General features: G+C 62.4%; 1 protein-coding gene across 1 annotated transcript; it reads left to right on the plus strand.

Moving 5' to 3' along the window:
• The first annotated feature begins 1,133 nt into the window (after positions 1-1,133).
• On the plus strand, positions 1,134-21,077 carry PDE1B (phosphodiesterase 1B). The gene is made up of 15 exons (XM_062015501.1): positions 1,134-1,212; positions 2,282-2,417; positions 12,209-12,322; positions 13,371-13,556; positions 14,575-14,641; positions 15,699-15,815; positions 15,916-16,056; positions 17,967-18,067; positions 19,235-19,360; positions 19,467-19,568; positions 19,653-19,773; positions 19,868-19,949; positions 20,102-20,228; positions 20,677-20,813; positions 20,983-21,077. The coding sequence occupies exons 2-15, from the start codon at positions 2,287-2,289 to the stop codon at positions 21,075-21,077; spliced, it is 1,647 nt and encodes a 548-aa protein (XP_061871485.1). The 5' UTR covers positions 1,134-1,212; positions 2,282-2,286.
• Positions 21,078-21,204: the final 127 nt, after the last annotated feature.

Raw genomic sequence — 21,204 nt, forward strand, 5'->3', positions numbered from 1 at the left:
TGGCACCCCGAGGTGTTCTGGTGGGATTTGGGGGTGTCCAGGAGCCCCCTTTGAGTCCCAGGTTGCTCCTACCCACCCCCCCACCATGGACCAACCCCCCCAGTTCGGGGGGTGATGCCCCAGTAGGCATCAGCAGCCCCCCCTTGCTGGGTTTGGGGGTGGGTCCTACGGTAAGTGGTCCCTGGTGACATGTGATGAGTGGGGCAGGTCACAGCAGGGATGGGGCTGGGGGTGGAGAGGTGGGGGTCGCGGTGACCCCCCCCCAAACCTCGGGCTGAGGAGTCTGATCCCCTTCTCGAGCTGCCAAACTCAGGGACACCCCCATAACCCCACGAGGGGTCCCAGGGCACGTGCAGCCCCCCCTTCTCCCCCCATAACCCCTGACCCGACACCTCTCCCCAAAACCATCCTCGGGGACCCACCTATAGGGGTCTTGGATGGGGGGGGGAGGTCTCCCCACAAGGGTCTTGGGGGTTCCTGTCACATCACCCTTAGGGGGGGTCTTGGGCACCTCCTTCCCCACGGGAGGACCCGGAGGGTCTCCCCCCACCCGAAACCCACGGAGGGGGTCGGAGCATCCCCCCACATCCCAAACCCAAGGAGGGGGTCGGAGCAAGCCCCCACACCCCAAACCCACAGGAGAGGGTCAGAGCATCCCCCCCACCCCCCCAAACCCCACGGGAGGGGGTCGGAGCATCCCCCCCACACCCCAAACCCCACGGAGGGGGGTCGGAGCATCCCCCCCACACCCCAAACCCCACGGAGGGGGTCAGAGCATCCCCCCACCCCCCTAAACCCCACTGGAGGGGGTCGGAGCATCCCCCCCATCCCAAACCCCACGGAGGGGGTCGGAGCATCCCCCCCACCCCAAACCCACGGAGGAAGGGGGATGTCCCAGGGCGACTCCCCCTCCCCTCACTGCCCCATGCAGAGGGGTCCCGGGGCAATCACCCCCCACCGGCCAGGGGCTGAGCTGGGCGGTGGGACTTGGGGGGCGGTCCCGGTTCGAAGCCCCCGCCCCCGGTTCTCCCCCCGCCCCCGGTTCTCCCCCCGCCCCTTCCCGCCCTCCCGGTGCCGGTGCCGGCTCGGGGAAAGTTGCGGCGAAGCCCCGGGCGGTGGAAGCAGAGCCGGTAGCGCCGAGAGATCCCCAGGGCACGGCAGCCGCGGGGCGAGCACGGCAGCAGCGGCGCTTCCCCGCCCGAGCATCCCCGGGTAGGAGCGCGCAGCATCCGAGATCCCCCCGCGCCGCACTCCCGCGGCTCCCCAACCTCCTTCACCCCATCCCCGCTTCTCCCCAGCCCCAGTTCTCTCCTCCTGGCTCTTCCCCATCCCCGCATCTCCCCATCCCCGCTCGTTCTTCCCTCTCCCGCATCTCCCCATCCCTTCTTCTCCCCCATCTCCTCATCTGCCCCCTGCCTCTTCCCCAGCCTCATTTCTCTCCTCCCGCTTCTTCTCCATCCCCGTTTCTCCCCATCCCCGCTTGTTCTCTCTCTCCTGCATCTCCCCATCCCCGCGTCTCCCCATCCCCGCATCTCACCATCCCAGCTTGTTCTCTCTCTCCCCCATCTCCCCATCCCCGCGTCTCCCCATCCTCTCATCTCCCTTCCCGCTTCTCCCCCATCTCCTCACCTCCCTCCTGCCTCTTCCCCAGCCCCGTTTCTCTCCTCCCGGTTCCTCTCCATCCCTGCATCTCCCCAGTCCCGCATCTCCCCATCCCCGTTTCTCCCCCATCTCCCCATCCCCGCGTCTCCCCGTCCCCGCTTGTTCTCTCTCTCCCGCGTCTCCCCATCCCCGCTTCTCCCCCATCTCCCTCATCCCCGCATCTCCCCATCCTCTCATCTTCCCTCCCGCTTCTCCCCCATCTCCTCACCTCTCTCCTGCCTCTTCCCCAGCCCGGTTTCTCTCCTCCCGGTTCCTCCCCATCCCCGCATCTCCCCATCCCCGCTTCTCCCCCATCTCCCTCATCCCTGCATCTCCCCATCCCCGCATCTCCCCATCCCCTCCCCTCCCCGCTGCCTCTTCCCGCAGCCCCGTTTCTCCCCAGCCCGTCTCTCCCACCCCCGGTGCCCGGGATGCCATTTTAGCTCCTTCTCCCGGGCCGGTGCCGCCTGCGCAGCCGCCGGGTACCGGGCGGGGGGAGCCGGGGATGCGGGGCGCCACCGGCGGCTGCTCGGCCGAGACCCGGCGGGTCCCCGGGGATGGAGGGGGGAGGTTTGAAGGGGAGGAGGAGTGTCCCCAGCGAGCCCCGGGCTTGAAGCAAGAAGGATCCTCCCGGCTGCAGGGGCCATGGAGCCGCCGCGGAGCCTCCCGGGGCTGGAGCCCGAGCGCGACGCGCTGGAGCCGGCCGGGGGTTGCCCGTCCCCGCTGGAGATCAAATCTGTCCCCAGTAAGAAGATCTGGGTCAAGCTCCGGGCGCTGTGAGTGACCCCCAAACCTCTACACCCCTCCCTCCCTTCCCTAAACCGGGACCCCTTACTCCTAAACCAGCCCCTCACCCCCCAAACCCAACCCCTCACCCCCAAAGGAGGATTTGCCAAAGAGCCTCGAGCTCACCTGAGCATCACCCCCCCACCCGGACCCCCTGACACCCCCCTTTGGGGACCCCCCCGTGCTCCCACCCTGTGTGTCCCCCCAATCCAAAGCAGGGACCCTCAGCTGCCCCCTGGGACCCCCCATCCCATCCATGTGCTGCCCCCAAACCCCCATGTGGGACCTTCCCCCCATCACCCTTGGGACCCCCTCAATCACCCTTAGGACCCCCCAATCAACCCTTGGGACCCCCTCAATCACCCTTAGGACCCCCCAATCAACCCTTGGGACCCCCTCAATCACCCTTAGGACCTCCCAGTCAACCCTTGGGACCCCTCCAATCACCCTTAGGACCCCCCCATCACCCTTAGGACCCCCCAATCAACCCTTGGGACCCCCTCAATCACCCTTAGGACCCCCCAATCACCCTTGGGACCCCTCCATCACCCTTAGGACCACTCAATCAACCCTTGGGACCCCCCCATCACCCTTAGGACCCTCCCAATCACCCTTAGGACCCCCCAATCAACCCTTGGAACCCCCCCCTTGCACCCATTGCACCCCCTCGGGGTGGGGGGGCCTGGGACCCTGTGGTGGGTGTGATGGGGTGCTGAATGGGAGCCCCCAATACCCCTCACACTAAGTGGGCAGAGGGAGGGGGTGCCCCTCAGTTTAGGGGTGGGCAAGAGCAGGTGCCAGGCTTCTGGTGACCCCTCCCCTCTGCAGCCCCCCAAAGGTGAGCTCTTGGGGGCACCCCCTCCCTTCCTCACCCCTGTGCAGTTGTGCTCATGTGTGGGCTCAGGTGCCCCTTCACGTGCAGGGCCTCGTGCAGTGGGCATGGTGTGGGGGTGCAAAGGGGTGCAAAGGGGTGTGCAAAGGGGTGCACATGTGCATGGGGCTGAACCCCTGACCTGGCCATGGGCAAAGGCACGTGGGAAGCCTCTCAAAGGTCTGCAACAGTGATGTTGTGCCAAGGTGAGGGACACAAGGGGACAAGGCCAGGAGCTGGGTGCTTGTGTTACACACTCACTGAGCCTTTGGCACGAGTCAAAGGCTGGGGGAAGGCTTGAGAGTGTGAGACATTGGTGCAAGTGCTTAGGGTGTGTGTGCAAACCTGTTGCTGTGGATGGGCAAGGCCCTGGTGGGAGTGTGCACAAGCATGTGCTGAGACACAAGGATGCAGTGTGAGCGTGCACAAGCATGTGCTGAGGTGCAAGGATGCAGTGTGAGCATGCACAAGCGTGTGCTGAGGCACAAGGATGCAGTATGAGCGTGCACAAGCGTGTGCTGAGGCACAAGGATGCAGTGTGAGCGTGCACAAGTGTGTGCTGAGGCACAAGGATGCAGTGGGAGCATGCACAAGCGTGTGCAGAGGCACAAGAATGCAGTGGGAGCATGCACAAGCGTGTGCAGAGGCACAAGAATGCAGTGTGAGTGTGCACAAGCGTGTGCTGAGGCACAAGGATGCATTGTGAGCATGCACAAGTGTGTGCTGAGGTGCAAGGATGCAGTGTGAGCGTGCACAAGCATGTGCTGAGGCACAAGAATGCAGTGTGAGTGTGCACAAGCGTGTGCTGAGGCACAAGGATGCATTGTGAGCGTGCACAAGCGTGTGCTGAGGCACAAGGATGCATTGTGAGCATTCACAAGCGTGTGCTGAGGCACAAGGATGCATTGTGAGTGTGCACAAGCGTGTGCTGAGGCACAAGGATGCATTGTGAGCATGCACAAGCGTGTGCAGAGGCACAAGAATGCAGTGTGAGTGTGCACAAGCGTGTGCTGAGGCACAAGGATGCATTGTGAGCATGCACAAGCGTGTGCTGAGGCACAAGGATGCAGTGTGAGCGTGCACAAGCGTGTGCTGAGGCACAAGGATGCAGTGTGAGCATGCACAAGCGTGTGCTGAGGCACAAGGATGCAGTATGAGCGTGCACAAGCGTGTGCTGAGACACAAGGATGCAGTGTGAGCGTGCACAAGCGTGTGCTGAGGAGCAAAGAGGCAGTGTGAGCATGCACAAGCGTGTGCTGAGGTGCAAGGATGCAGTGTGAGCGTGCACAAGCATGTGCTGAGGTGCAAAGAGGCAGTATAAGCATGCACAAGTGTGTGCTGAGGTGCAAAGAGGCAGTATAAGCATGCACAAGTGTGTGCTGAGGCACAAGGATGCAGTGTGAGCATGCACAAGCGTGTGCTGAGGCACAAGAATGCAGTGTGAGCATTCACAAGCGTGTGCTGAGGCACAAGGATGCAGTGTGAGTGTGCACAAGCCTGTGCTGAGGCACAAGGATGCAGTGTGAGCGTGCACAAGCGTGTGCTGAGGCACAAGGATGCAGTGTGAGCGTGCACAAGTGTGTGCTGAGGCACAAGGATGCAGTGTGAGTGTGCACAAGCCTGTGCTGAGGCACAAGGATGCAGTGTGAGCATGCACAAGTGTGTGCTGAGGCACAAGGATGCAGTGTGAGCGTGCACAAGTGTGTGCTGAGGTGCAAGGATGCAGTGTGAGCGTGCACAAGCATGTGCTGAGGCACAAGGATGCAGTGGGAGCATGCACAAGCGTGTGCAGAGGCACAAGAATGCAGTGGGAGCATGCACAAGCGTGTGCAGAGGCACAAGAATGCAGTGTGAGTGTGCACAAGCGTGTGCTGAGGCACAAGGATGCAGTGTGAGTGTGCACAAGCGTGTGCTGAGGCACAAGAATGCAGTGTGAGTGTGCACAAGCCTGTGCTGAGGCACAAGGATGCAGTGTGAGCGTGCACAAGTGTGTGCTGAGGCACAAGGATGCAGTGTGAGCGTGCACAAGCATGTGCTGAGGCACAAGGATGCAGTGTGAGCGTGCACAAGCGTGTGCTGAGGCACAAGGATGCAGTGTGAGTGTGCACAAGCGTGTGCTGAGGCACAAAGACTCCCTTGGAGTGTGCACAAGCGTGTGCTGAGCTCTGTGAGTGTGCAAACAGGAGCGTGGGACACCCCTCTGTGTGCACCCCCCTTGTGCCAGAGCTCACCTGAGCTCCCCCCTCCCTGAAATCGCTGCTGGTCGCCCCCACTGTGGGGGTTTGGGGGGGCCCCTCTCTGTGCCCCCCACTTCCAGCACCCAGAGGCCAGCACCCAGGTGCTGGGGGTGTCCCTGGGGTGCAGGATCCCCAGCAGCACCCCTCAGGTTTGGGGCAGCAACAGCAGGTCACCAGGGTGAGGGGAACCCAGTGAGAGGCAGCTGGAGGGGGGCAACAGCACCCGTGGGTGCACGTGAGGCTGCAGCATCAGTCCTGGGGGGTCTGCACCCCACAACCCAACCCTGCCCCCCTTCCTGGGAGCGAGGTGGCCTTTGGGGTGGGGATGGGGGAAGGGTTCCCTGTCAGCCCCGTGGCAGGAGGGGGATGGGGGGTGTGGGTGGCAGCAGTGAGGGGCTGTGGGTGGTGACAGGCAGCCCGTGGGGGCCGTGGGTGCACGTGGCACCCACCCAGCAGCGTGACACAACCCGACCCCATCTCCTGCTGGTGGCTCCTGGATGTGTCCCTCCTCCCTGAGCCTCCCCTCAGGGGCCTCAGCACCATCCCTGATGGGTGGGTACCACGGGGGTCCCCTGTGGCTGTGCCACCCAAGGGTGGGGGGTCCCTGAGTGTGGGTGTCCCCAGGGCTGGGGAAGGTGACCTTGGGAAAGCAACTGGCACCTTCCCCAGCCCTGGGGACAGCCACACTCAGGGACCCCCCCACCCTCTGGGACCCTCCCCCTCAGGGGCCTCAGCACCATCCCTGATGGGTGGGTACCACGGGGGTCCCCTGTGGCTGTGCCACCCAGGGATGGGGGGTCCCTGAGTGTGGGTGTCCCCGGGGCTGGGGAAGGTGCCAGTTGCTTTCCCAAGGTCACAATCCTCAACCTTGGGGCCACCCACACTTAGGGGACCCCCCTTACCCTCTGGGACCCTCCTCTTTGGGGGTCTCAGCACCATCCCTGATGGGTGAGTACCCTGTAGCTGTGCCATGAAGGATGGGGGGTCCCAGAGGGTGGGGGGCTCCCTGAGTGTGGCTGTCCCCAGGGCTGGGGAAGGTGCCAGTTGCTTTCCCAAGGTCACATTCCCTCTCCAGGCTCTGGAGCTTTGCTCTGCCTTCAAATGTGACGTCTGGGCCCCCCCTCCCCCTGTCCCCCCCCTCTCCTGCTCGCTGTGTGTCGTCAGCATCACCTTGGCTGTGCCCCCTCATGCTCTGAGCTCTCTGTGGTGGGCTGAGGTGGCTGCTGGGCAACCCCTGTGGCAGCCAGGGCAGATGCCAACCCAAGCTGCCAACCCCCTGTGCCCCCCATGGTGGGGACATGGTGGCTTCATCACCTGTCAGAGTGGCAGGAAGACCCTTTGTGTGTGTGTGTGTGTGTGTGTCCCCTCCCATTGTGACCAGGAGCCCTGTCCCCATGTGGTCCTGTGGGTCTGGTGGTCCCAGGGCTGATGCTGGTCCCTCCTGTGCCCAGGAGATGGGCACCCAGTGAGGGCTGGTGATGGGGACCAGTGGGGATGGATGGGGACCTGTAGGGTGCTGGTGGCAGTGGTGGGGACCAGTGAGGACAAATGGGGACCTGTTGGGTGCTGGTGGCAGTGGTGGGGACCAGTGGGGACTGATGGGCACCTTATGGGTGCCAGTGAAGGGCACAAGGTGACCAGAGGGCTGAGATGGACCAGAACAGTGCCCAGCATCCCACTGGGGGTTGGCACCTACTCTGTCCCACCCCTAATTCCCTCACCCTGGCCTGGGGGGCAGCTGGCAGAGCCCTGGGGGACCATGGCAGCCCGTGGCAGCCTGTGCCAGGCTGTGGCAGCCGGTGTGTGAGCGAGGCAGCGCGGGTGGCACCAGATGGGATTCCCCCTCCCTTCCCTCCCCAGTGCCATCCCCAACACCCCCTCCACACCCTCTCCTGACAGACACAGCCACAGACACCCAGCCAGACGGCACAGGCGTGTGGCAGCCGGGCACTGGGGTTGCCATGGGGTGAGGAGCATGGGCACACGCACGTGGGGTGGCTGTGGCTGGGTCAGGGGTGGCTGTGCCAAGGGGGTCTGTGCCAGGGGTGGCTGTGGCTGTGCCAGGGGTCCACATGTGGCTATGCCAGGGGAGCTGTGGCTGTGCCAGGGGGTCTGTGGCTGTGCCAGGGGTGCACATGTGGCTGTGCCAGGGGGTCTGTGGCTGTGCCAGGGGTGCACATGTGGCTATGCCAGGGGAGCTGTGGCTGTGCCAGGGGTGGCTGTGGCTGTGCCAGGGGGGGCTGTGGCTGTCCCAGGGGTGCACATGTGGCTGTGCCCACTCCTTGCATGCCTGTGGTGGGGGGTGTGTGTGTGGGCACACATGGTTGTGTGTGTGTGTGGGGTCAGGTGTGGATGTGAGCTCTGGGTGCAGGATGAGCTCTGGGTGCTGTGAGGAGGGATTTTGGGTGCAGGCTCAGCTCTGGGTGCTGTGAGGAGGGATTTTGGGTGCAGGCTCAGCTCTGGGTGCTGTGAGGAGGGATTTTGGGTGCAGGATGAGCTCTGGGTGCTGTGAGGAGGGATTTTGGGTGCAGGATGAGCTCTGGATGCTGTGAGGAGGGATTTTGGGTGCAGGATGAGCTCTGGGTGCTGTGAGGAGGGATTTTGGGTGCAGGATGAGCTCTGGGTGCTGTGAGGAGGGATTTTGGGTGCAGGATGAGCTCTGGGTGCTGTGAGGAGGGATTTTGGGTGCAGGATGAGCTCTGGGTGCTGTGAGGAGGGATTTTGGGTGCAGGATGAGCTCTGGGTGCTGTGAGGAGGGATTTTGGGTGCAGGATGAGCTCTGGGTGCTGTGAGGAGGGATTTTGGGTGCAGGCTCAGCTCTGGGTGCTGTGAGGAGGGATTTTGGGTGCAGGATGAGCTCTGGGTGCTGTGAGGAGGGATTTTGGGTGCAGGATGAGCTCTGGGTGCTGTGAGGAGGGATTTTGGGTGCAGGATGAGCTCTGGGTGCTGTGAGGAGGGATTTTGGGTGCAGGATGAGCTCTGGGTGCTGTGAGGAGGGATTTTGGGTGCAGGCTCAGCTCCGGGTGCTGTGAGGAGGGATTTTGGGTGCAGGATGAGCTCTGGGTGCTGTGAGGAGGGATTTTGGGTGCAGGCTCAGCTCTGGGTGCTGTGAGGAGGGATTTTGGGTGCAGGATGAGCTCTGGGTGCTGTGAGGAGGGATTTTGGGTGCAGGATGAGCTCTGGGTGCTGTGAGGAGGGATTTTGGGTGCAGGATGAGCTCTGGGTGCTGTGAGGAGGGATTTTGGGTGCAGGCTCAGCTCTGGATGCTGTGAGGAGGGATTTTGGGTGCAGGATGAGCTCTGGGTGCTGTGAGGAGGGATTTTGGGTGCAGGATGAGCTCTGGATGCTGTGAGGAGGGATTTTGGGTGCAGGATGAGCTCTGGATGCTGTGAGGAGGGATTTTGGGTGCAGGCTCAGCTCTGGGTGCTGTGAGGTGCAGGATGAGCTCTGGGTGCAGGTTGAGCTCTGGGTGCAGGTTGAGCTCTGGGTGCAGGATGAGCTCTGGGTGCTGTGAGGAGGGATTTTGGGTGCAGGCTCAGCTCTGGGTGCTGTGAGGAGGGATTTTGGGTGCAGGCTCAGCTCTGAGTGCTGTGAGGAGGGATTTTGGGTGCAGGATGAGCTCTGGGTGCTGTGAGGAAGGATTTTGGGTGCAGGATGAGCTCTGGGTGCTGTGAGGAGGGATTTTGGGTGCAGGATGAGCTCTGGGTGCTGTGAGGAGGGATTTTGGGTGCAGGCTCAGCTCCGGGTGCTGTGAGGAGGGATTTTGGGTGCAGGATGAGCTCTGGGTGCTGTGAGGAAGGATTTTGGGTGCAGGATGAGCTCTGGGTGCTGTGAGGAGGGATTTTGGGTGCAGGATGAGCTCTGGGTGCTGTGAGGAGGGATTTTGGGTGCAGGATGAGCTCTGGGTGCTGTGAGGAGGGATTTTGGGTGCAGGCTCAGCTCTGGGTGCTGTGAGGTGCAGGATGAGCTCTGGGTGCTGTGAGGAGGGATTTTGGGTGCAGGATGAGCTCTGGGTGCTGTGAGGAGGGATTTTGGGTGCAGGCTCAGCTCTGGGTGCTGTGAGGAGGGATTTTGGGTGCAGGATGAGCTCTGGGTGCTGTGAGGAGGGATTTTGGGTGCAGGATGAGCTCTGGGTGCTGTGAGGAGGGATTTTGGGTGCAGGCTCAGCTCTGGATGCTGTGAGGAGGGATTTTGGGTGCAGGATGAGCTCTGGGTGCTGTGAGGAGGGATTTTGGGTGCAGGCTCAGCTCTGGGTGCTGTGAGGTGCAGGATGAGCTCTGGGTGCAGGTTGAGCTCTGGGTGCAGGATGAGCTCTGGGTGCAGGATGAGCTCTGGGTGCTGTGAGGAGGGATTTTGGGTGCAGGATGAGCTCTGGGTGCTGTGAGGAGGGATTTTGGGTGCAGGCTCAGCTCTGGGTGCTGTGAGGAGGGATTTTGGGTGCAGGATGAGCTCTGGGTGCTGTGAGGAGGGATTTTGGGTGCAGGCTCAGCTCCGGGTGCTGTGAGGAGGGATTTTGGGTGCAGGATGAGCTCTGGGTGCTGTGAGGAGGGATTTTGGGTGCAGGATGAGCTCTGGGTGCTGTGAGGAAGGATTTTGGGTGCAGGATGAGCTCTGGGTGCTGTGAGCAGGGATTTTGGGTGCAGGCTCAGCTCTGGGTGCTGTGAGGAGGGATTTTGGGTGCAGGCTCAGCTCTGGGTGCTGTGAGGAGGGATTTTGGGTGCAGGATGAGCTCTGGGTGCTGTGAGGAGGGATTTTGGGTGCAGGATGAGCTCTGGGTGCTGTGAGGAGGGATTTTGGGTGCAGGATGAGCTCTGGGTGCTGTGAGGAGGGATTTTGGGTGCAGGCTCAGCTCTGGGTGCTGTGAGGAGGGATTTTGGGTGCAGGATGAGCTCTGGGTGCTGTGAGGAGGGATTTTGGGTGCAGGCTCAGCTCTGGGTGCTGTGAGGAGGGATTTTGGGTACAGGATGAGCTCTGGGTGCTGTGAGGAGGGATTTTGGGTGCAGGATGAGCTCTGGGTGCTGTGAGGAGGGATTTTGGGTGCAGGCTCAGCTCTGGGTGCTGTGAGGTGCAGGATGAGCTCTGGGTGCAGGTTGAGCTCTGGGTGCAGGATGAGCTCTGGGTGCTGTGAGGAGGGATTTTGGGTGCAGGCTCAGCTCCGGGTGCTGTGAGGAGGGATTTTGGGTGCAGGATGAGCTCTGGATGCTGTGAGGAGGGATTTTGGGTGCAGGATGAGCTCTGGGTGCTGTGAGGAGGGATTTTGGGTGCAGGATGAGCTCTGGGTGCTGTGAGGAGGGATTTTGGGTGCAGGATGAGCTCTGGGTGCTGTGAGGAGGGATTTTGGGTGCAGGATGAGCTCTGGGTGCTGTGAGGAGGGATTTTGGGTGCAGGATGAGCTCTGGATGCTGTGAGGAGGGATTTTGGGTGCAGGATGAGCTCTGGGTGCTGTGAGGAGGGATTTTGGGTGCAGGCTCAGCTCTGGATGCTGTGAGGAGGGATTTTGGGTGCAGGATGAGCTCTGGGTGCTGTGAGGAGGGATTTTGGGTGCAGGATGAGCTCTGGGTGCTGTGAGGAGGGATTTTGGGTGCAGGATGAGCTCTGGGTGCTGTGAGGAGGGATTTTGGGTGCAGGATGAGCTCTGGGTGCTGTGAGGAGGGATTTTGGGTGCAGGATGAGCTCTGGATGCTGTGAGGAGGGATTTTGGGTGCAGGATGAGCTCTGGGTGCTGTGAGGAGGGATTTTGGGTGCAGGCTCAGCTCTGGATGCTGTGAGGAGGGATTTTGGGTGCAGGATGAGCTCTGGGTGCTGTGAGGAGGGATTTTGGGTGCAGGATGAGCTCTGGGTGCTGTGAGGAGGGATTTTGGGTGCAGGATGAGCTCTGGGTGCTGTGAGGAGGGATTTTGGGTGCAGGATGAGCTCTGGGTGCTGTGAGGAGGGATTTTGGGTGCAGGATGAGCTCTGGATGCTGTGAGGAGGGATTTTGGGTGCAGGATGAGCTCTGGGTGCTGTGAGGAGGGATTTTGGGTGCAGGCTCAGCTCTGGATGCTGTGAGGAGGGATTTTGGGTGCAGGATGAGCTCTGGGTGCTGTGAGGAGGGATTTTGGGTGCAGGATGAGCTCTGGGTGCTGTGAGGAGGGATTTTGGGTGCAGGATGAGCTCTGGGTGCTGTGAGGAGGGATTTTGGGTGCAGGATGAGCTCTGGGTGCTGTGAGGAGGGATTTTGGGTGCAGGATGAGCTCTGGGTGCTGTGAGGAGGGATTTTGGGTGCAGGCTCAGCTCTGGATGCTGTGAGGAGGGATTTTGGGTGCAGGATGAGCTCTGGGTGCTGTGAGGAGGGATTTTGGGTGCAGGCTCAGCTCTGGATGCTGTGAGGAGGGATTTTGGGTGCAGGATGAGCTCTGGGTGCTGTGAGGAGGGATTTTGGGTGCAGGATGAGCTCTGGGTGCTGTGAGGAGGGATTTTGGGTGCAGGATGAGCTCTGGGTGCTGTGAGGAAGGATTTTGGGTGCAGGCTCAGCTCTGGGTGCTGGCTGCCCTCCCACACCCCACTCCCCCTCCCTCCCTTTCCCCTCCCCTCCACCACCACTCGAAGCCCCCACCTCAGCCTCCCCCTCCCTGCCCAGTGGGCGCTGCCCACGCGTGTGAGCGAGCCCCGTGGGTGCCCCTTTCCCCCCCAGGCTGCGCTACCTGGTGAAGCAGCTGGAGACGGGCGAAGTGAACGTGGAGGAGCTCAAGAGGAACCTGGAATACGCGGCTTCGCTGCTCGAGGCCGTTTACATCGACGAGACGAGGTGTGGGACCCCAGGGGAGGGGACCCCAGGGAAGGGGAGGGGACCCCAGGGAAGGGGAGGGGACCTCAGGGAAGGGGAGGGGACCCCAGGGGAGGGGAGGGGACCCCAGGGGAGGGGAGGGGACCCCAGGGAAGGGGACCCCAGGGGAGGGGAGGGGACCCCAGGGGAGGGGAGGGGACCCTAGGGAAGGGGACCCCAGGGAAGGGGAGGGGACCCCAGGGGAGGGGAGGGGACCCCAGGGGAGGGGACCCTAGGGAAGGGGACCCCAGGGAAGGGGAGGGGACCTCAGGGGAGGGGAGGGGACCCCAGGGAAGGGGACCCCAGGGAAGGGGACCTCAGGGGAGGGGACCCCAGGGGAGGGGAGGGGACCCCAGGGAAGGGGAGGGGACCCCAGGGGAAGGGACCCCAGGGAAGGGGACCCCAGGGGAGGGGAGGGGACCCCAGGGGAGGGGACCCTAGGGGAGGGGACCTCAGGGGAGGGGACCCCAGGGAAGGGGAGGGGACCCCAGGGGAGGGGAGGGGACCCCAGGGAAGGGGACCCCAGGGAAGGGGAGGGGACCCCAGGGGAGGGGAGGGGATCTCAGGGGAGGGGAGGGGACCCCAGGGAAGGGGAGGGGGACCCCAGGGAAGGAGAGGGGACCCCAGGGGAGGGGACCCCAGCGGAGGGGAGGGGACCCCAGGGAAGGGGACCCCAGGGAAGGGGAGGGGACCCCAGGGGAGGGGACCCCAGGGAAGGGGAGGGGACCCCAGGGAAGGGGACCCCAGGGAAGGGGAGGGGACCCCAGGGGAGGGGACTCTAGGGGAGGGAACCCCCAGGGGAGGGGACCCCAGGGAAGGGGAGGGGACCCCCAGGGGAGGGGACTCTAGGGGAGGGGACCCCAGGGGAGGGGAGGGGACCCCAGGGGAGGGGACCCTAGGGAAGGGGACCCCAGGGAAGGGGAGGGGACCCCAGGGGAGGGGAGGAGGGCACTGGGAGGGCACAGGGAGGTGATGCCAACCCCCTCTTTGTTTAAGCCAACCCCCTTGCTGTCGTTGCCCGCCCCCGCAGGCAGATGCTGGACACGGAGGACGAGCTGCGGGAGATGGGGTCGGACGCGGCGGTGCCGTCGGAGGTGCGGGACTGGCTGGCGGCCACGTTCACGCAGCAGGCGCGGGCCAAGGGGCGGCGAGCCGAGGAGAAGCCCAAGTTCCGCAGCATCGTGCACGCCGTCCAGGCTGGCATCTTCGTGGAGAGGTGGCTGCTGGGTGGCACCAGCCCCAAAGCCCGCCCCAAACCCCCCCAGGGTGATGGGGAGGGACGTGGCACGGGGAGGGGGTGGGGGGAGTGGGGGCTTGGCTGGTGCGTGGCACACAGGGGTTGTGCACAGCACCCAGAGGGGTCCCTGGGGAGTAAGGTGGGTCCTCAGCACCCAGAGGGGTCCCTGGGGAGTAAGGTGGGTTCTCAGCACCCAGAGGGGTCCCTGGGGAGTAAGGTGGGTCCTCAGCACCCAGAGGGGTCCCCTGAGCACCCAGCTTTGGCCCCAAGCACTCAGAGGGTCCCTGGGGAGTAAGGTGGGTCCTCAGCACCCAGAGGGGTCCCTGGGGAGTAAGGTGGGTCCTCAGCACCCAGAGGGGTCCCTGGGGAATAAGGTGGGTCCTCAGCACCCAGAGGGGTCCCTGGGGAATAAGGTGGGTCCTCAGCACCCAGAGGGGTCCCCTGAGCACCCAGCTTTGGCCCCAAGCACTCAGAGGGTCCCTGGGGAATAAGGTGGGTCCTCAGCACCCAGAGGGGTCCCTGGGGAGTAAGGTGGGTCCTCAGCACCCAGAGGGGTCCCTGGGGAGTAAGGTGGGTCCTCAGCACCCAGAGGGGTCCCTGGGGAGTAAGCTGGGTCCTCAGCACCCAGAGGGGTCCCTGGGGAGTAAGGTGGGTCCTCAGCACCCAGAGGGGTCCCTGGGGAGTAAGGTGGGTCCTCAGCACCCAGAGGGGTCCCTGGGGAGTAAGGTGGGTCCTCAGCACCCAGGGGTTGTGTCCAGCACCCAGGGGGGTCCCTGAGCACCCAGCTTTGTCTCCAAGCACCCATGTGGATCCTCAGCACCCAGCTGTGTCCCCCAGCACCCAGCCCTGTCCCCAGCACCCAGCCGTGTGCCCAGCACCCAGCCCTGTCCCCAGCACCCAGCTGTGTCCCCCAGCACCCAGCTGTGTCCCCAGCACCCAGCCCTGTCCCCAGCACCCAGTTGTGTGCCCAGCACCCACAGCAGCATCCCTGTTGCAGGATGTTCCGCCGGACGTACACGGCCGTGGGGCCCAGCTATTCCTCCTCTGTCCTGAACTGCCTGAAGGTACCGGGGGGGGTGAGGGTGGTACCCAATGCCCCATGGGGATGCTGGCACCCTGCCCCATCCAGCCTGGGTATGGATGGGCATTGCCTGGCATGGCTGCTCTTTGCTGGGCATTGTTGGGCATCACCTGGAATTACTGGACAACTATGGGGATTGCCTGGCATCCCTGGGCATCCATCAGCATCCCTGGGACTGCCTGGCATCCATCAGCATCCGTCAGCATCCCTGAAGATTGCCTGGCATCCATCAGCATCCATCAGCATCCCTGGGACTGCCTGGCATGGCTGGGCATCCATCAGCATCCCTGGGCATCCATCAATATCCCTGGGGATTGCCTGGCATCCATCAGCATCCCTGGAGATTGCCTGGCATCCATCAGCATCCATCAGCATCCATCAGCATCCTTGGGACTGCCTGGCATGGCTGGGCATCCATCAGCATCCCTGGGCATCCATCAATATCCCTGGGGATTACCTGACATCCATCAGCATCCCTGGGACTGCCTGGCATCCATCAGCATCCATCAGCATCCCTGGGGATTACCTGGCATCCATCAGCATCCCTGGGACTGCCTGGCATCCCTGGGCACCCATCAGCATCCCTGGGACTAACTGACATCCATCAGCATCCCTGGGACTGCCTGGCATCCCTGGGCACCCATCATCATCCCTGGGACTGCCTGGCATCCCTGGGCATCTATCAGCATCCCTGGGGATTGCCTGGCATCCCTGAGCACCCATCAGCATCCCTGGGACTAACTGACATCCATCAGCATCCCTGGGACTGCCTGGCATCCCTGGGCACCCATCAGCATCCCTGGGACTGCCTGGCATCCCTGAGCACCCATCAGCATCCCTGGGGATTGCCTGGCATCCCTGAGCACCCATCAGCATCCCTGGGCACCCATCAGCATCCCTGGGACTGACATCCATCAGCATCCCTGGGGTTTACCTGGCATCCCTGGGCATCCATCAGCATCCCTGGGGATTACCTGTCCCAGCTGGGCACTGGCTTTGCCCTGGCATTGGGTGATACCCCCCTGTGCCACCCCTTCCAGAGCCTCGACCTGTGGTGCTTCGACGTCTTCGCCCTGAACCGGGTGACGGACGATCACGCCCTTCGCACCATCGTCTTCGAGCTCTTCACCCGACACAACCTCAACAGTCGCTTCAAGGTGTGCCCAGCCCCGTGCCCTGTGGCTTCACCACCCCTTGGTGTGGCTGGGTAAGGAGGGGAGGGCTCCATCCAGCAGCTCCTGTGCCCCTGTGCCCCAGATTCCCTCCGTGTTCCTGACCACGCTGCTGGACGCGCTGGAGGTCGGCTACGGGAAGTACCGGAATCCCTACCACAACCAGAGCCACGCTGCTGATGTCACCCAGACTGTCCACTGCTTCCTGCTGCGCACTGGCATGCTGGTATGAGGGCAGAGGGGGTGCCCACAAAGGTGCCATGAAGGTTCTGAGCTGGGATGAGGGTGAGCTTGGTGGTCAATGGCAGTCTGGGGTGGGTCGGAGACAGCTCCTGTGCTGGTCTGGCTCAGCAAAGCCACCAGGTAGCTGCACACACAGGGGTCAGAGGCAGCAAGGTTGGGGATGATGCTGAAGTGGCTGCTACCCCAGAGGCTGTGCTGTCATTCAGCCAGAGCAGAATGGAGGGTTGGGGGTGGGCTTCAGGGTGGCAGCTGGTCTTGTTCCTCTGGCCACAAGCCCTACCTTGAGCTCAGTGACCTGTGAGCCCACGTGCCACATGAGGTTGTCGCTCAGGAACTTCATGCCATAGGGCCCGATGAGCTCAGCCAGTGCCCTCATCTCTGGGAGGAGATGGATGGGGACAACACAACAAGGATGGGGACATCAGCATGGGCAGGAGGTGACATTTCCCCCCCTACTCCCTCTCCTCTCCCCTGCACATCCCTCACCTGAGACATCAGTGAACTCAGCAGCACTGAAGGTGGGTTCCCCCTCCCGTGGCACCGTGGTGAAGGCTTGAAGGGCTGGAGCCAGGATGATGGCTCCTGTGCTGGCCTGTCTCAGCAAGGCCTCCAGGTACCTGCACACACAGGGGTCAGAGGCCACTGGGAGCAAGGTTGGGGATGATGCTGAAGTGGCTGCTACCCCAGAGGCTGTGCTGTCATTCAGGCAGGCTGCAGGGCTGGGCAGAGAGGAATCTGATGACATTCAACAAGGGCAAGTGGAGAGTGATGCATCTGGGGAAGAGCAACCCCAGGGAGCAGCACAGGCTGGGGAATGGACTCTGAGAGAGCAGTGCAGGGGAAAGGGAGCTGGGGGTGCTGGTGGGCAGCAGGATGAGCCTCAGCCAGCAACGTGCCCTCAGAGCCAAGAGGCCAATGGCAGCCTGGGCTGGGGCAGAAGGGCTGTGGGTAAGTCAGAGAGGTTCTGCTGCCCCTGCTGAGAGCACATCTGGGGTGTTGTGGCCAGCTCTGGGCCCCTCAGCTGCAGAAGGACAGGGAGCTGCTGGAGAGAGCTCAGCACAGGGCACAGAGATGCTGGAGTGGAGCATCTGCCTTGTGCTGAAAGGCTGAGGGAGCTGGGGCTCTGCAGCTTGGAGAAGAGGAGCCTGAGGGCTGAGCTCAGTCATGTTCACAAGTGGCAGGAGGCTGGAGCCAGGCTGTGCTCAGGGATGGCCAATGATGGGACAAGGGGCAACGGGCACAAGCTGCAACATCAGAGGTTCCAGAGACACACAAGGCAGAATTGGTTCCCTGCTGAGGTGAGGGAGCCCTGGCAGGGGCTGCCCAGATGGGCTGTGGAGGCTCCTGCTCTGGAGACATCCCAAACCCACCTTGGCCTCATTCCTGTGCCCCCTGAGCATGAGGAACCTGCTTGAGGGGGCTGGAGGAGCTCTGGAGGTTCCTTCCCACCCCCATCCCTGTGTGATTCTCTGGTTGCACTGGCACAGGAGGAGAAACTCCTGGCAGGGGCTGCCCAGATGGGCTGTGGAGGCTCCTGCTCTGGAGACATCCCAACCCCAGCTGGATGAGTCCCTGTGTGCCCTGCTCTGGGTGCTGCTGCTCTGGCAGGGGGTTGCACTGGCTGAGCTTCCCAGCTCCCTCCCAACCCTTGTGACCCTGTGAGACCCACAAGGATGCTCGTTGCCATGGAGATGGCATCACCATGGAGATGGCACCAGGATGATGGAGGGGATGGGGTGACCCCTGGTTCCAGGGGGATGAGTGGCCACACTTGGGGTGGCACTTGGCACTTGCATGTGTCCTGTATGCAGAGGAACTCGTGGTGGGGTGACACTGGAGCACCCAGTGCCTGTCCCAGTGCCCCCACCTGATGCCCAGGTGCCCCTCTCCCAGCACTACCTGACAGAGATCGAGGTCTTGGCCATCATCTTCGCTGCTGCCATCCACGACTACGAGCACACGGGCACCACCAACAGCTTCCACATCCAGACCAAGTGAGGGCGGGTGGCACAGCATGGTGTGGGTGGCATGGCATGGTGTGGGTGGCATGGCATGGCACAGCACAAGTGGCACAGCATGAGTGGCATGACATAGTGCAGGTGGCATGGATGGCATGGCATGGCATGGCATGAGTGGCATGGGGTATGGATGTGTTGGCACTCTGGGGACACCCAGGGCCACCCATATAGGTGGGATATGGGTGTGTTGGCACCGTGGGGCCACCCATACACCTGGTATATGGGTGTGTTGGCACCCTGGGGCCACCCAGAGCCACCCATACACCTGAGATATGGATGTGTTGGCACCTTGAGGCCACCCAGAGCCACCCATACACCTGAGATATGGGTGTGTTGGCACCTTGGGGCCACCCAGAGCCACCCATACACCTGGGATATGGATGTGTTGGCACCCTGGGGCCACCCAGAGCCACCCATACACCTGGGATATGGGTGTGTTGGCACCCTGGAGCCACCCAGAGCCACCCAAACACCTGGGATATGGGTGTTTTGGCACCTTGGGGCCACCCAGAGCCACCCATACACCTGGGATATGGGTGTGTTGGCACCCTGGGGCCACCCAGAGCCACCCAAACACCTGGGATATGGGTGTTTTGGCACCTTGGGGCCACCCAGAGCCACCCATACACCTGAGATATGGATGTGTTGGCACCTTGAGGCCACCTAGAGCCACCCAAACACCTGGTATATGGGTGTGTTGGCACCTTGGGGCCACCCAGAGCCACCCATACACCTGAGATATGGATGTGTTGGCACCTTGGGGCCACTCATACACCTGGGATATGGGTGTGTTGGCACCTTGAGGCCACCCATACACCTGGTATATGGGTGTGTTGGCACCTTGAGGCCACCCATACACCTGAGATATGGATGTGTTGGCACCTTGGGGCCACTCATACACCTGGGATATGGGTGTGTTGGCACCCTGGGGCCACCCAGAGCCACCCATACACCTGAGATATGGATGTGTTGGCACCTTGAGGCCACCCAGCACACCTAAAATCACCTGTACAGGTGAGATACAGCCATCCTGGCACCTTGAAAACACCCAAGGTCACCTCTACAGCTGGGATACAGATATGCTGGCACCTTGGGGACATCCCTCCCCTCATGCCAGGCTGCCAGTATCACCTGTGTGCCCAGGTCAGACTGTGCCATCCTCTACAACGACCGCTCGGTGCTGGAGAACCACCACATCAGCGCCGTGTTCCGCATGATGCAGGACGACGAGATGAACATCTTCGTCAACCTCACCAAGGATGAGTTTGTGTAAGGTCCCCCCTGTCCCTGTCCTTGTCCCTCATCCCTGGGGTTGGTTCCCCTGATGGCATTTCCACCCCCACACCCCCTACACCCCCTAAATGCCCTTGCCCAGGGAGCTGCGGGCGCTGGTGATCGAGATGGTCCTGGCCACCGATATGTCCTGCCACTTCCAGCAGGTCAAGTCCATGAAGACATCCCTCCAGCAGCTGGAGAGGTGGGTGTAGGGTGGGGGGGGGAATCTTTTTAGGGGGGGAGAAGGCAAAGCCAAAGCTCAGACTTTGGGGGATCCCCTCCCCAGGATCGATAAGTCCAAGGTGCTGTCGCTGCTGCTGCACGCGGCCGACATCAGTCACCCCACCAAGCAGTGGGCAGTGCACAGCCGCTGGACCAAAGCCCTGATGGAGGAGTTCTTCAGGCAGGTAGGACACCCCAGTGGCCTTTGGGGACACATGAGGGATGGAGAAAGGACAATAAGGAGCCTTTTTCTTGGGGGGTTTCTGTTTGCTTTGCCAGGGGGATAAAGAAGCTGAGCTGGGGTTGCCCTTCTCGCCCCTCTGCGACCGCACGTCCACGCTGGTGGCTCAGTCTCAGATTGGTGAGTGGGTGAAGGATGGGGAGGGTTCACCTTGTCCTCACCTTGTCCCCAAGCATCCTGTCCCCAAGCATCATGTCCCCAAGCATCCTGTCCCCAAGCATCCTGTCCCCAAGCATCCTGTCCCCAGCTCATGGCCTTTTCCCCCACCTCAGGCTTCATCGACTTCATCGTGGAACCAACCTTCTCGGTGCTGACCGACGTGGCTGAGAAGATGGTGCTGCCCCTGGCTGAGGATGGCACCAAAGCCAAGGGCAACCCTGTGGCCACCCAACAGGCCAGGTTGGCTACCTCACCCTGCTTCAGGTTCTCCTTTCTCATGGGGAACTGGGTGGGGTGATGGGTTTGCCCTGGTGCCAACCTGCTGGTGCCCATAGCTCGCAGTGGTGGCAGCCATCCCTGGATGAGGATGGCACCAAAGCCAAGGGCAACCCTGTGGCCACCCAACAGGCCAGGTTGGCTACCTCACCCTGCTTCAGGTTCTCCTTTCTCATGGGGAACTGGGTGGGGAGACACCCACTTGAGACTTGGTGGTGATGGGTTTGCCCTGGTGCCAACCTGCTGGTGCCCACAGCTCGCAGTGGTGGCAGCCATCCCTGGATGAGGATGGCACCAAAGCCAACCTCATCCTGCTTCAGTTTCTCCTTTCTCATGGGGAACTGGGTGGGGAGACACCCACTTGGGACTTGCTGGTGGGTTTGCCCTGGTGCCAACCTGCTGGTGCCCACAGCTCGCAGTGGCGGCAGCCATCCCTGGATGAGCACCTGGAGCTGGGGGACATCAAAGCTGATGTGGACAGTTTCCGTTCCACTTGGGCCAAATACATCCAGGACAACAAGCAGAAGTGGAAGGAACGAGCTGCCAGTGGTAGGTGCCAACCATCACCTCTACCAGCGAGGGGACAGGAGGCATCCTGGGCTAGGTCTGTGCCAAGCATCCCTGCTTGGAGAGGTGACCCAGAGATGGAGGGGGGTGGGTGATGCCCTTTCAGAAGGGGATGGTTGGAGTGAGCTTCCAGCTCTGGGTCCCACCACAGGCATCACCAACCAGGCTTCCATCGATGAGCTGTCGCCCTGTGAGGAGCAGCCCCTGGCACCCACCCGGCACAGGCACAACGGGGACGTGGAGTAGCACCAGCAGGAGGCAGGTGGCCTTGAGGGAAGGTGCCAAAGTGAGGTGTCAGGGAGGAGGGTTGAGGGATGTTGGTGGCATTGCTGTGACTCTCCTTGCTGTGCCAACAGGTCTTTGTCTGTCCCAG

The sequence above is a fragment of the Colius striatus genome, chromosome 26, assembly GCF_028858725.1.
Source record: "Colius striatus isolate bColStr4 chromosome 26, bColStr4.1.hap1, whole genome shotgun sequence".
Taxonomy (NCBI): Eukaryota; Metazoa; Chordata; class Aves; order Coliiformes; family Coliidae; genus Colius; species Colius striatus.

Bases quoted from the DNA above. Each gene is read 5' to 3' on its own strand.
- PDE1B (XM_062015501.1), top strand. From the start codon at position 2,287: ATGGAGCCGCCGCGGAGCCTCCCGGGGCTGGAGCCCGAGCGCGACGCG. The intron at 13,557-14,574 runs GTGGCTGCTGGG...TCCCTGTTGCAG, and splicing joins GCTGGCATCTTCGTGGAGAG to GATGTTCCGCCGGACGTACA. The intron at 19,361-19,466 runs GTAAGGTCCCCC...GCCCTTGCCCAG, and splicing joins CTCACCAAGGATGAGTTTGT to GGAGCTGCGGGCGCTGGTGA.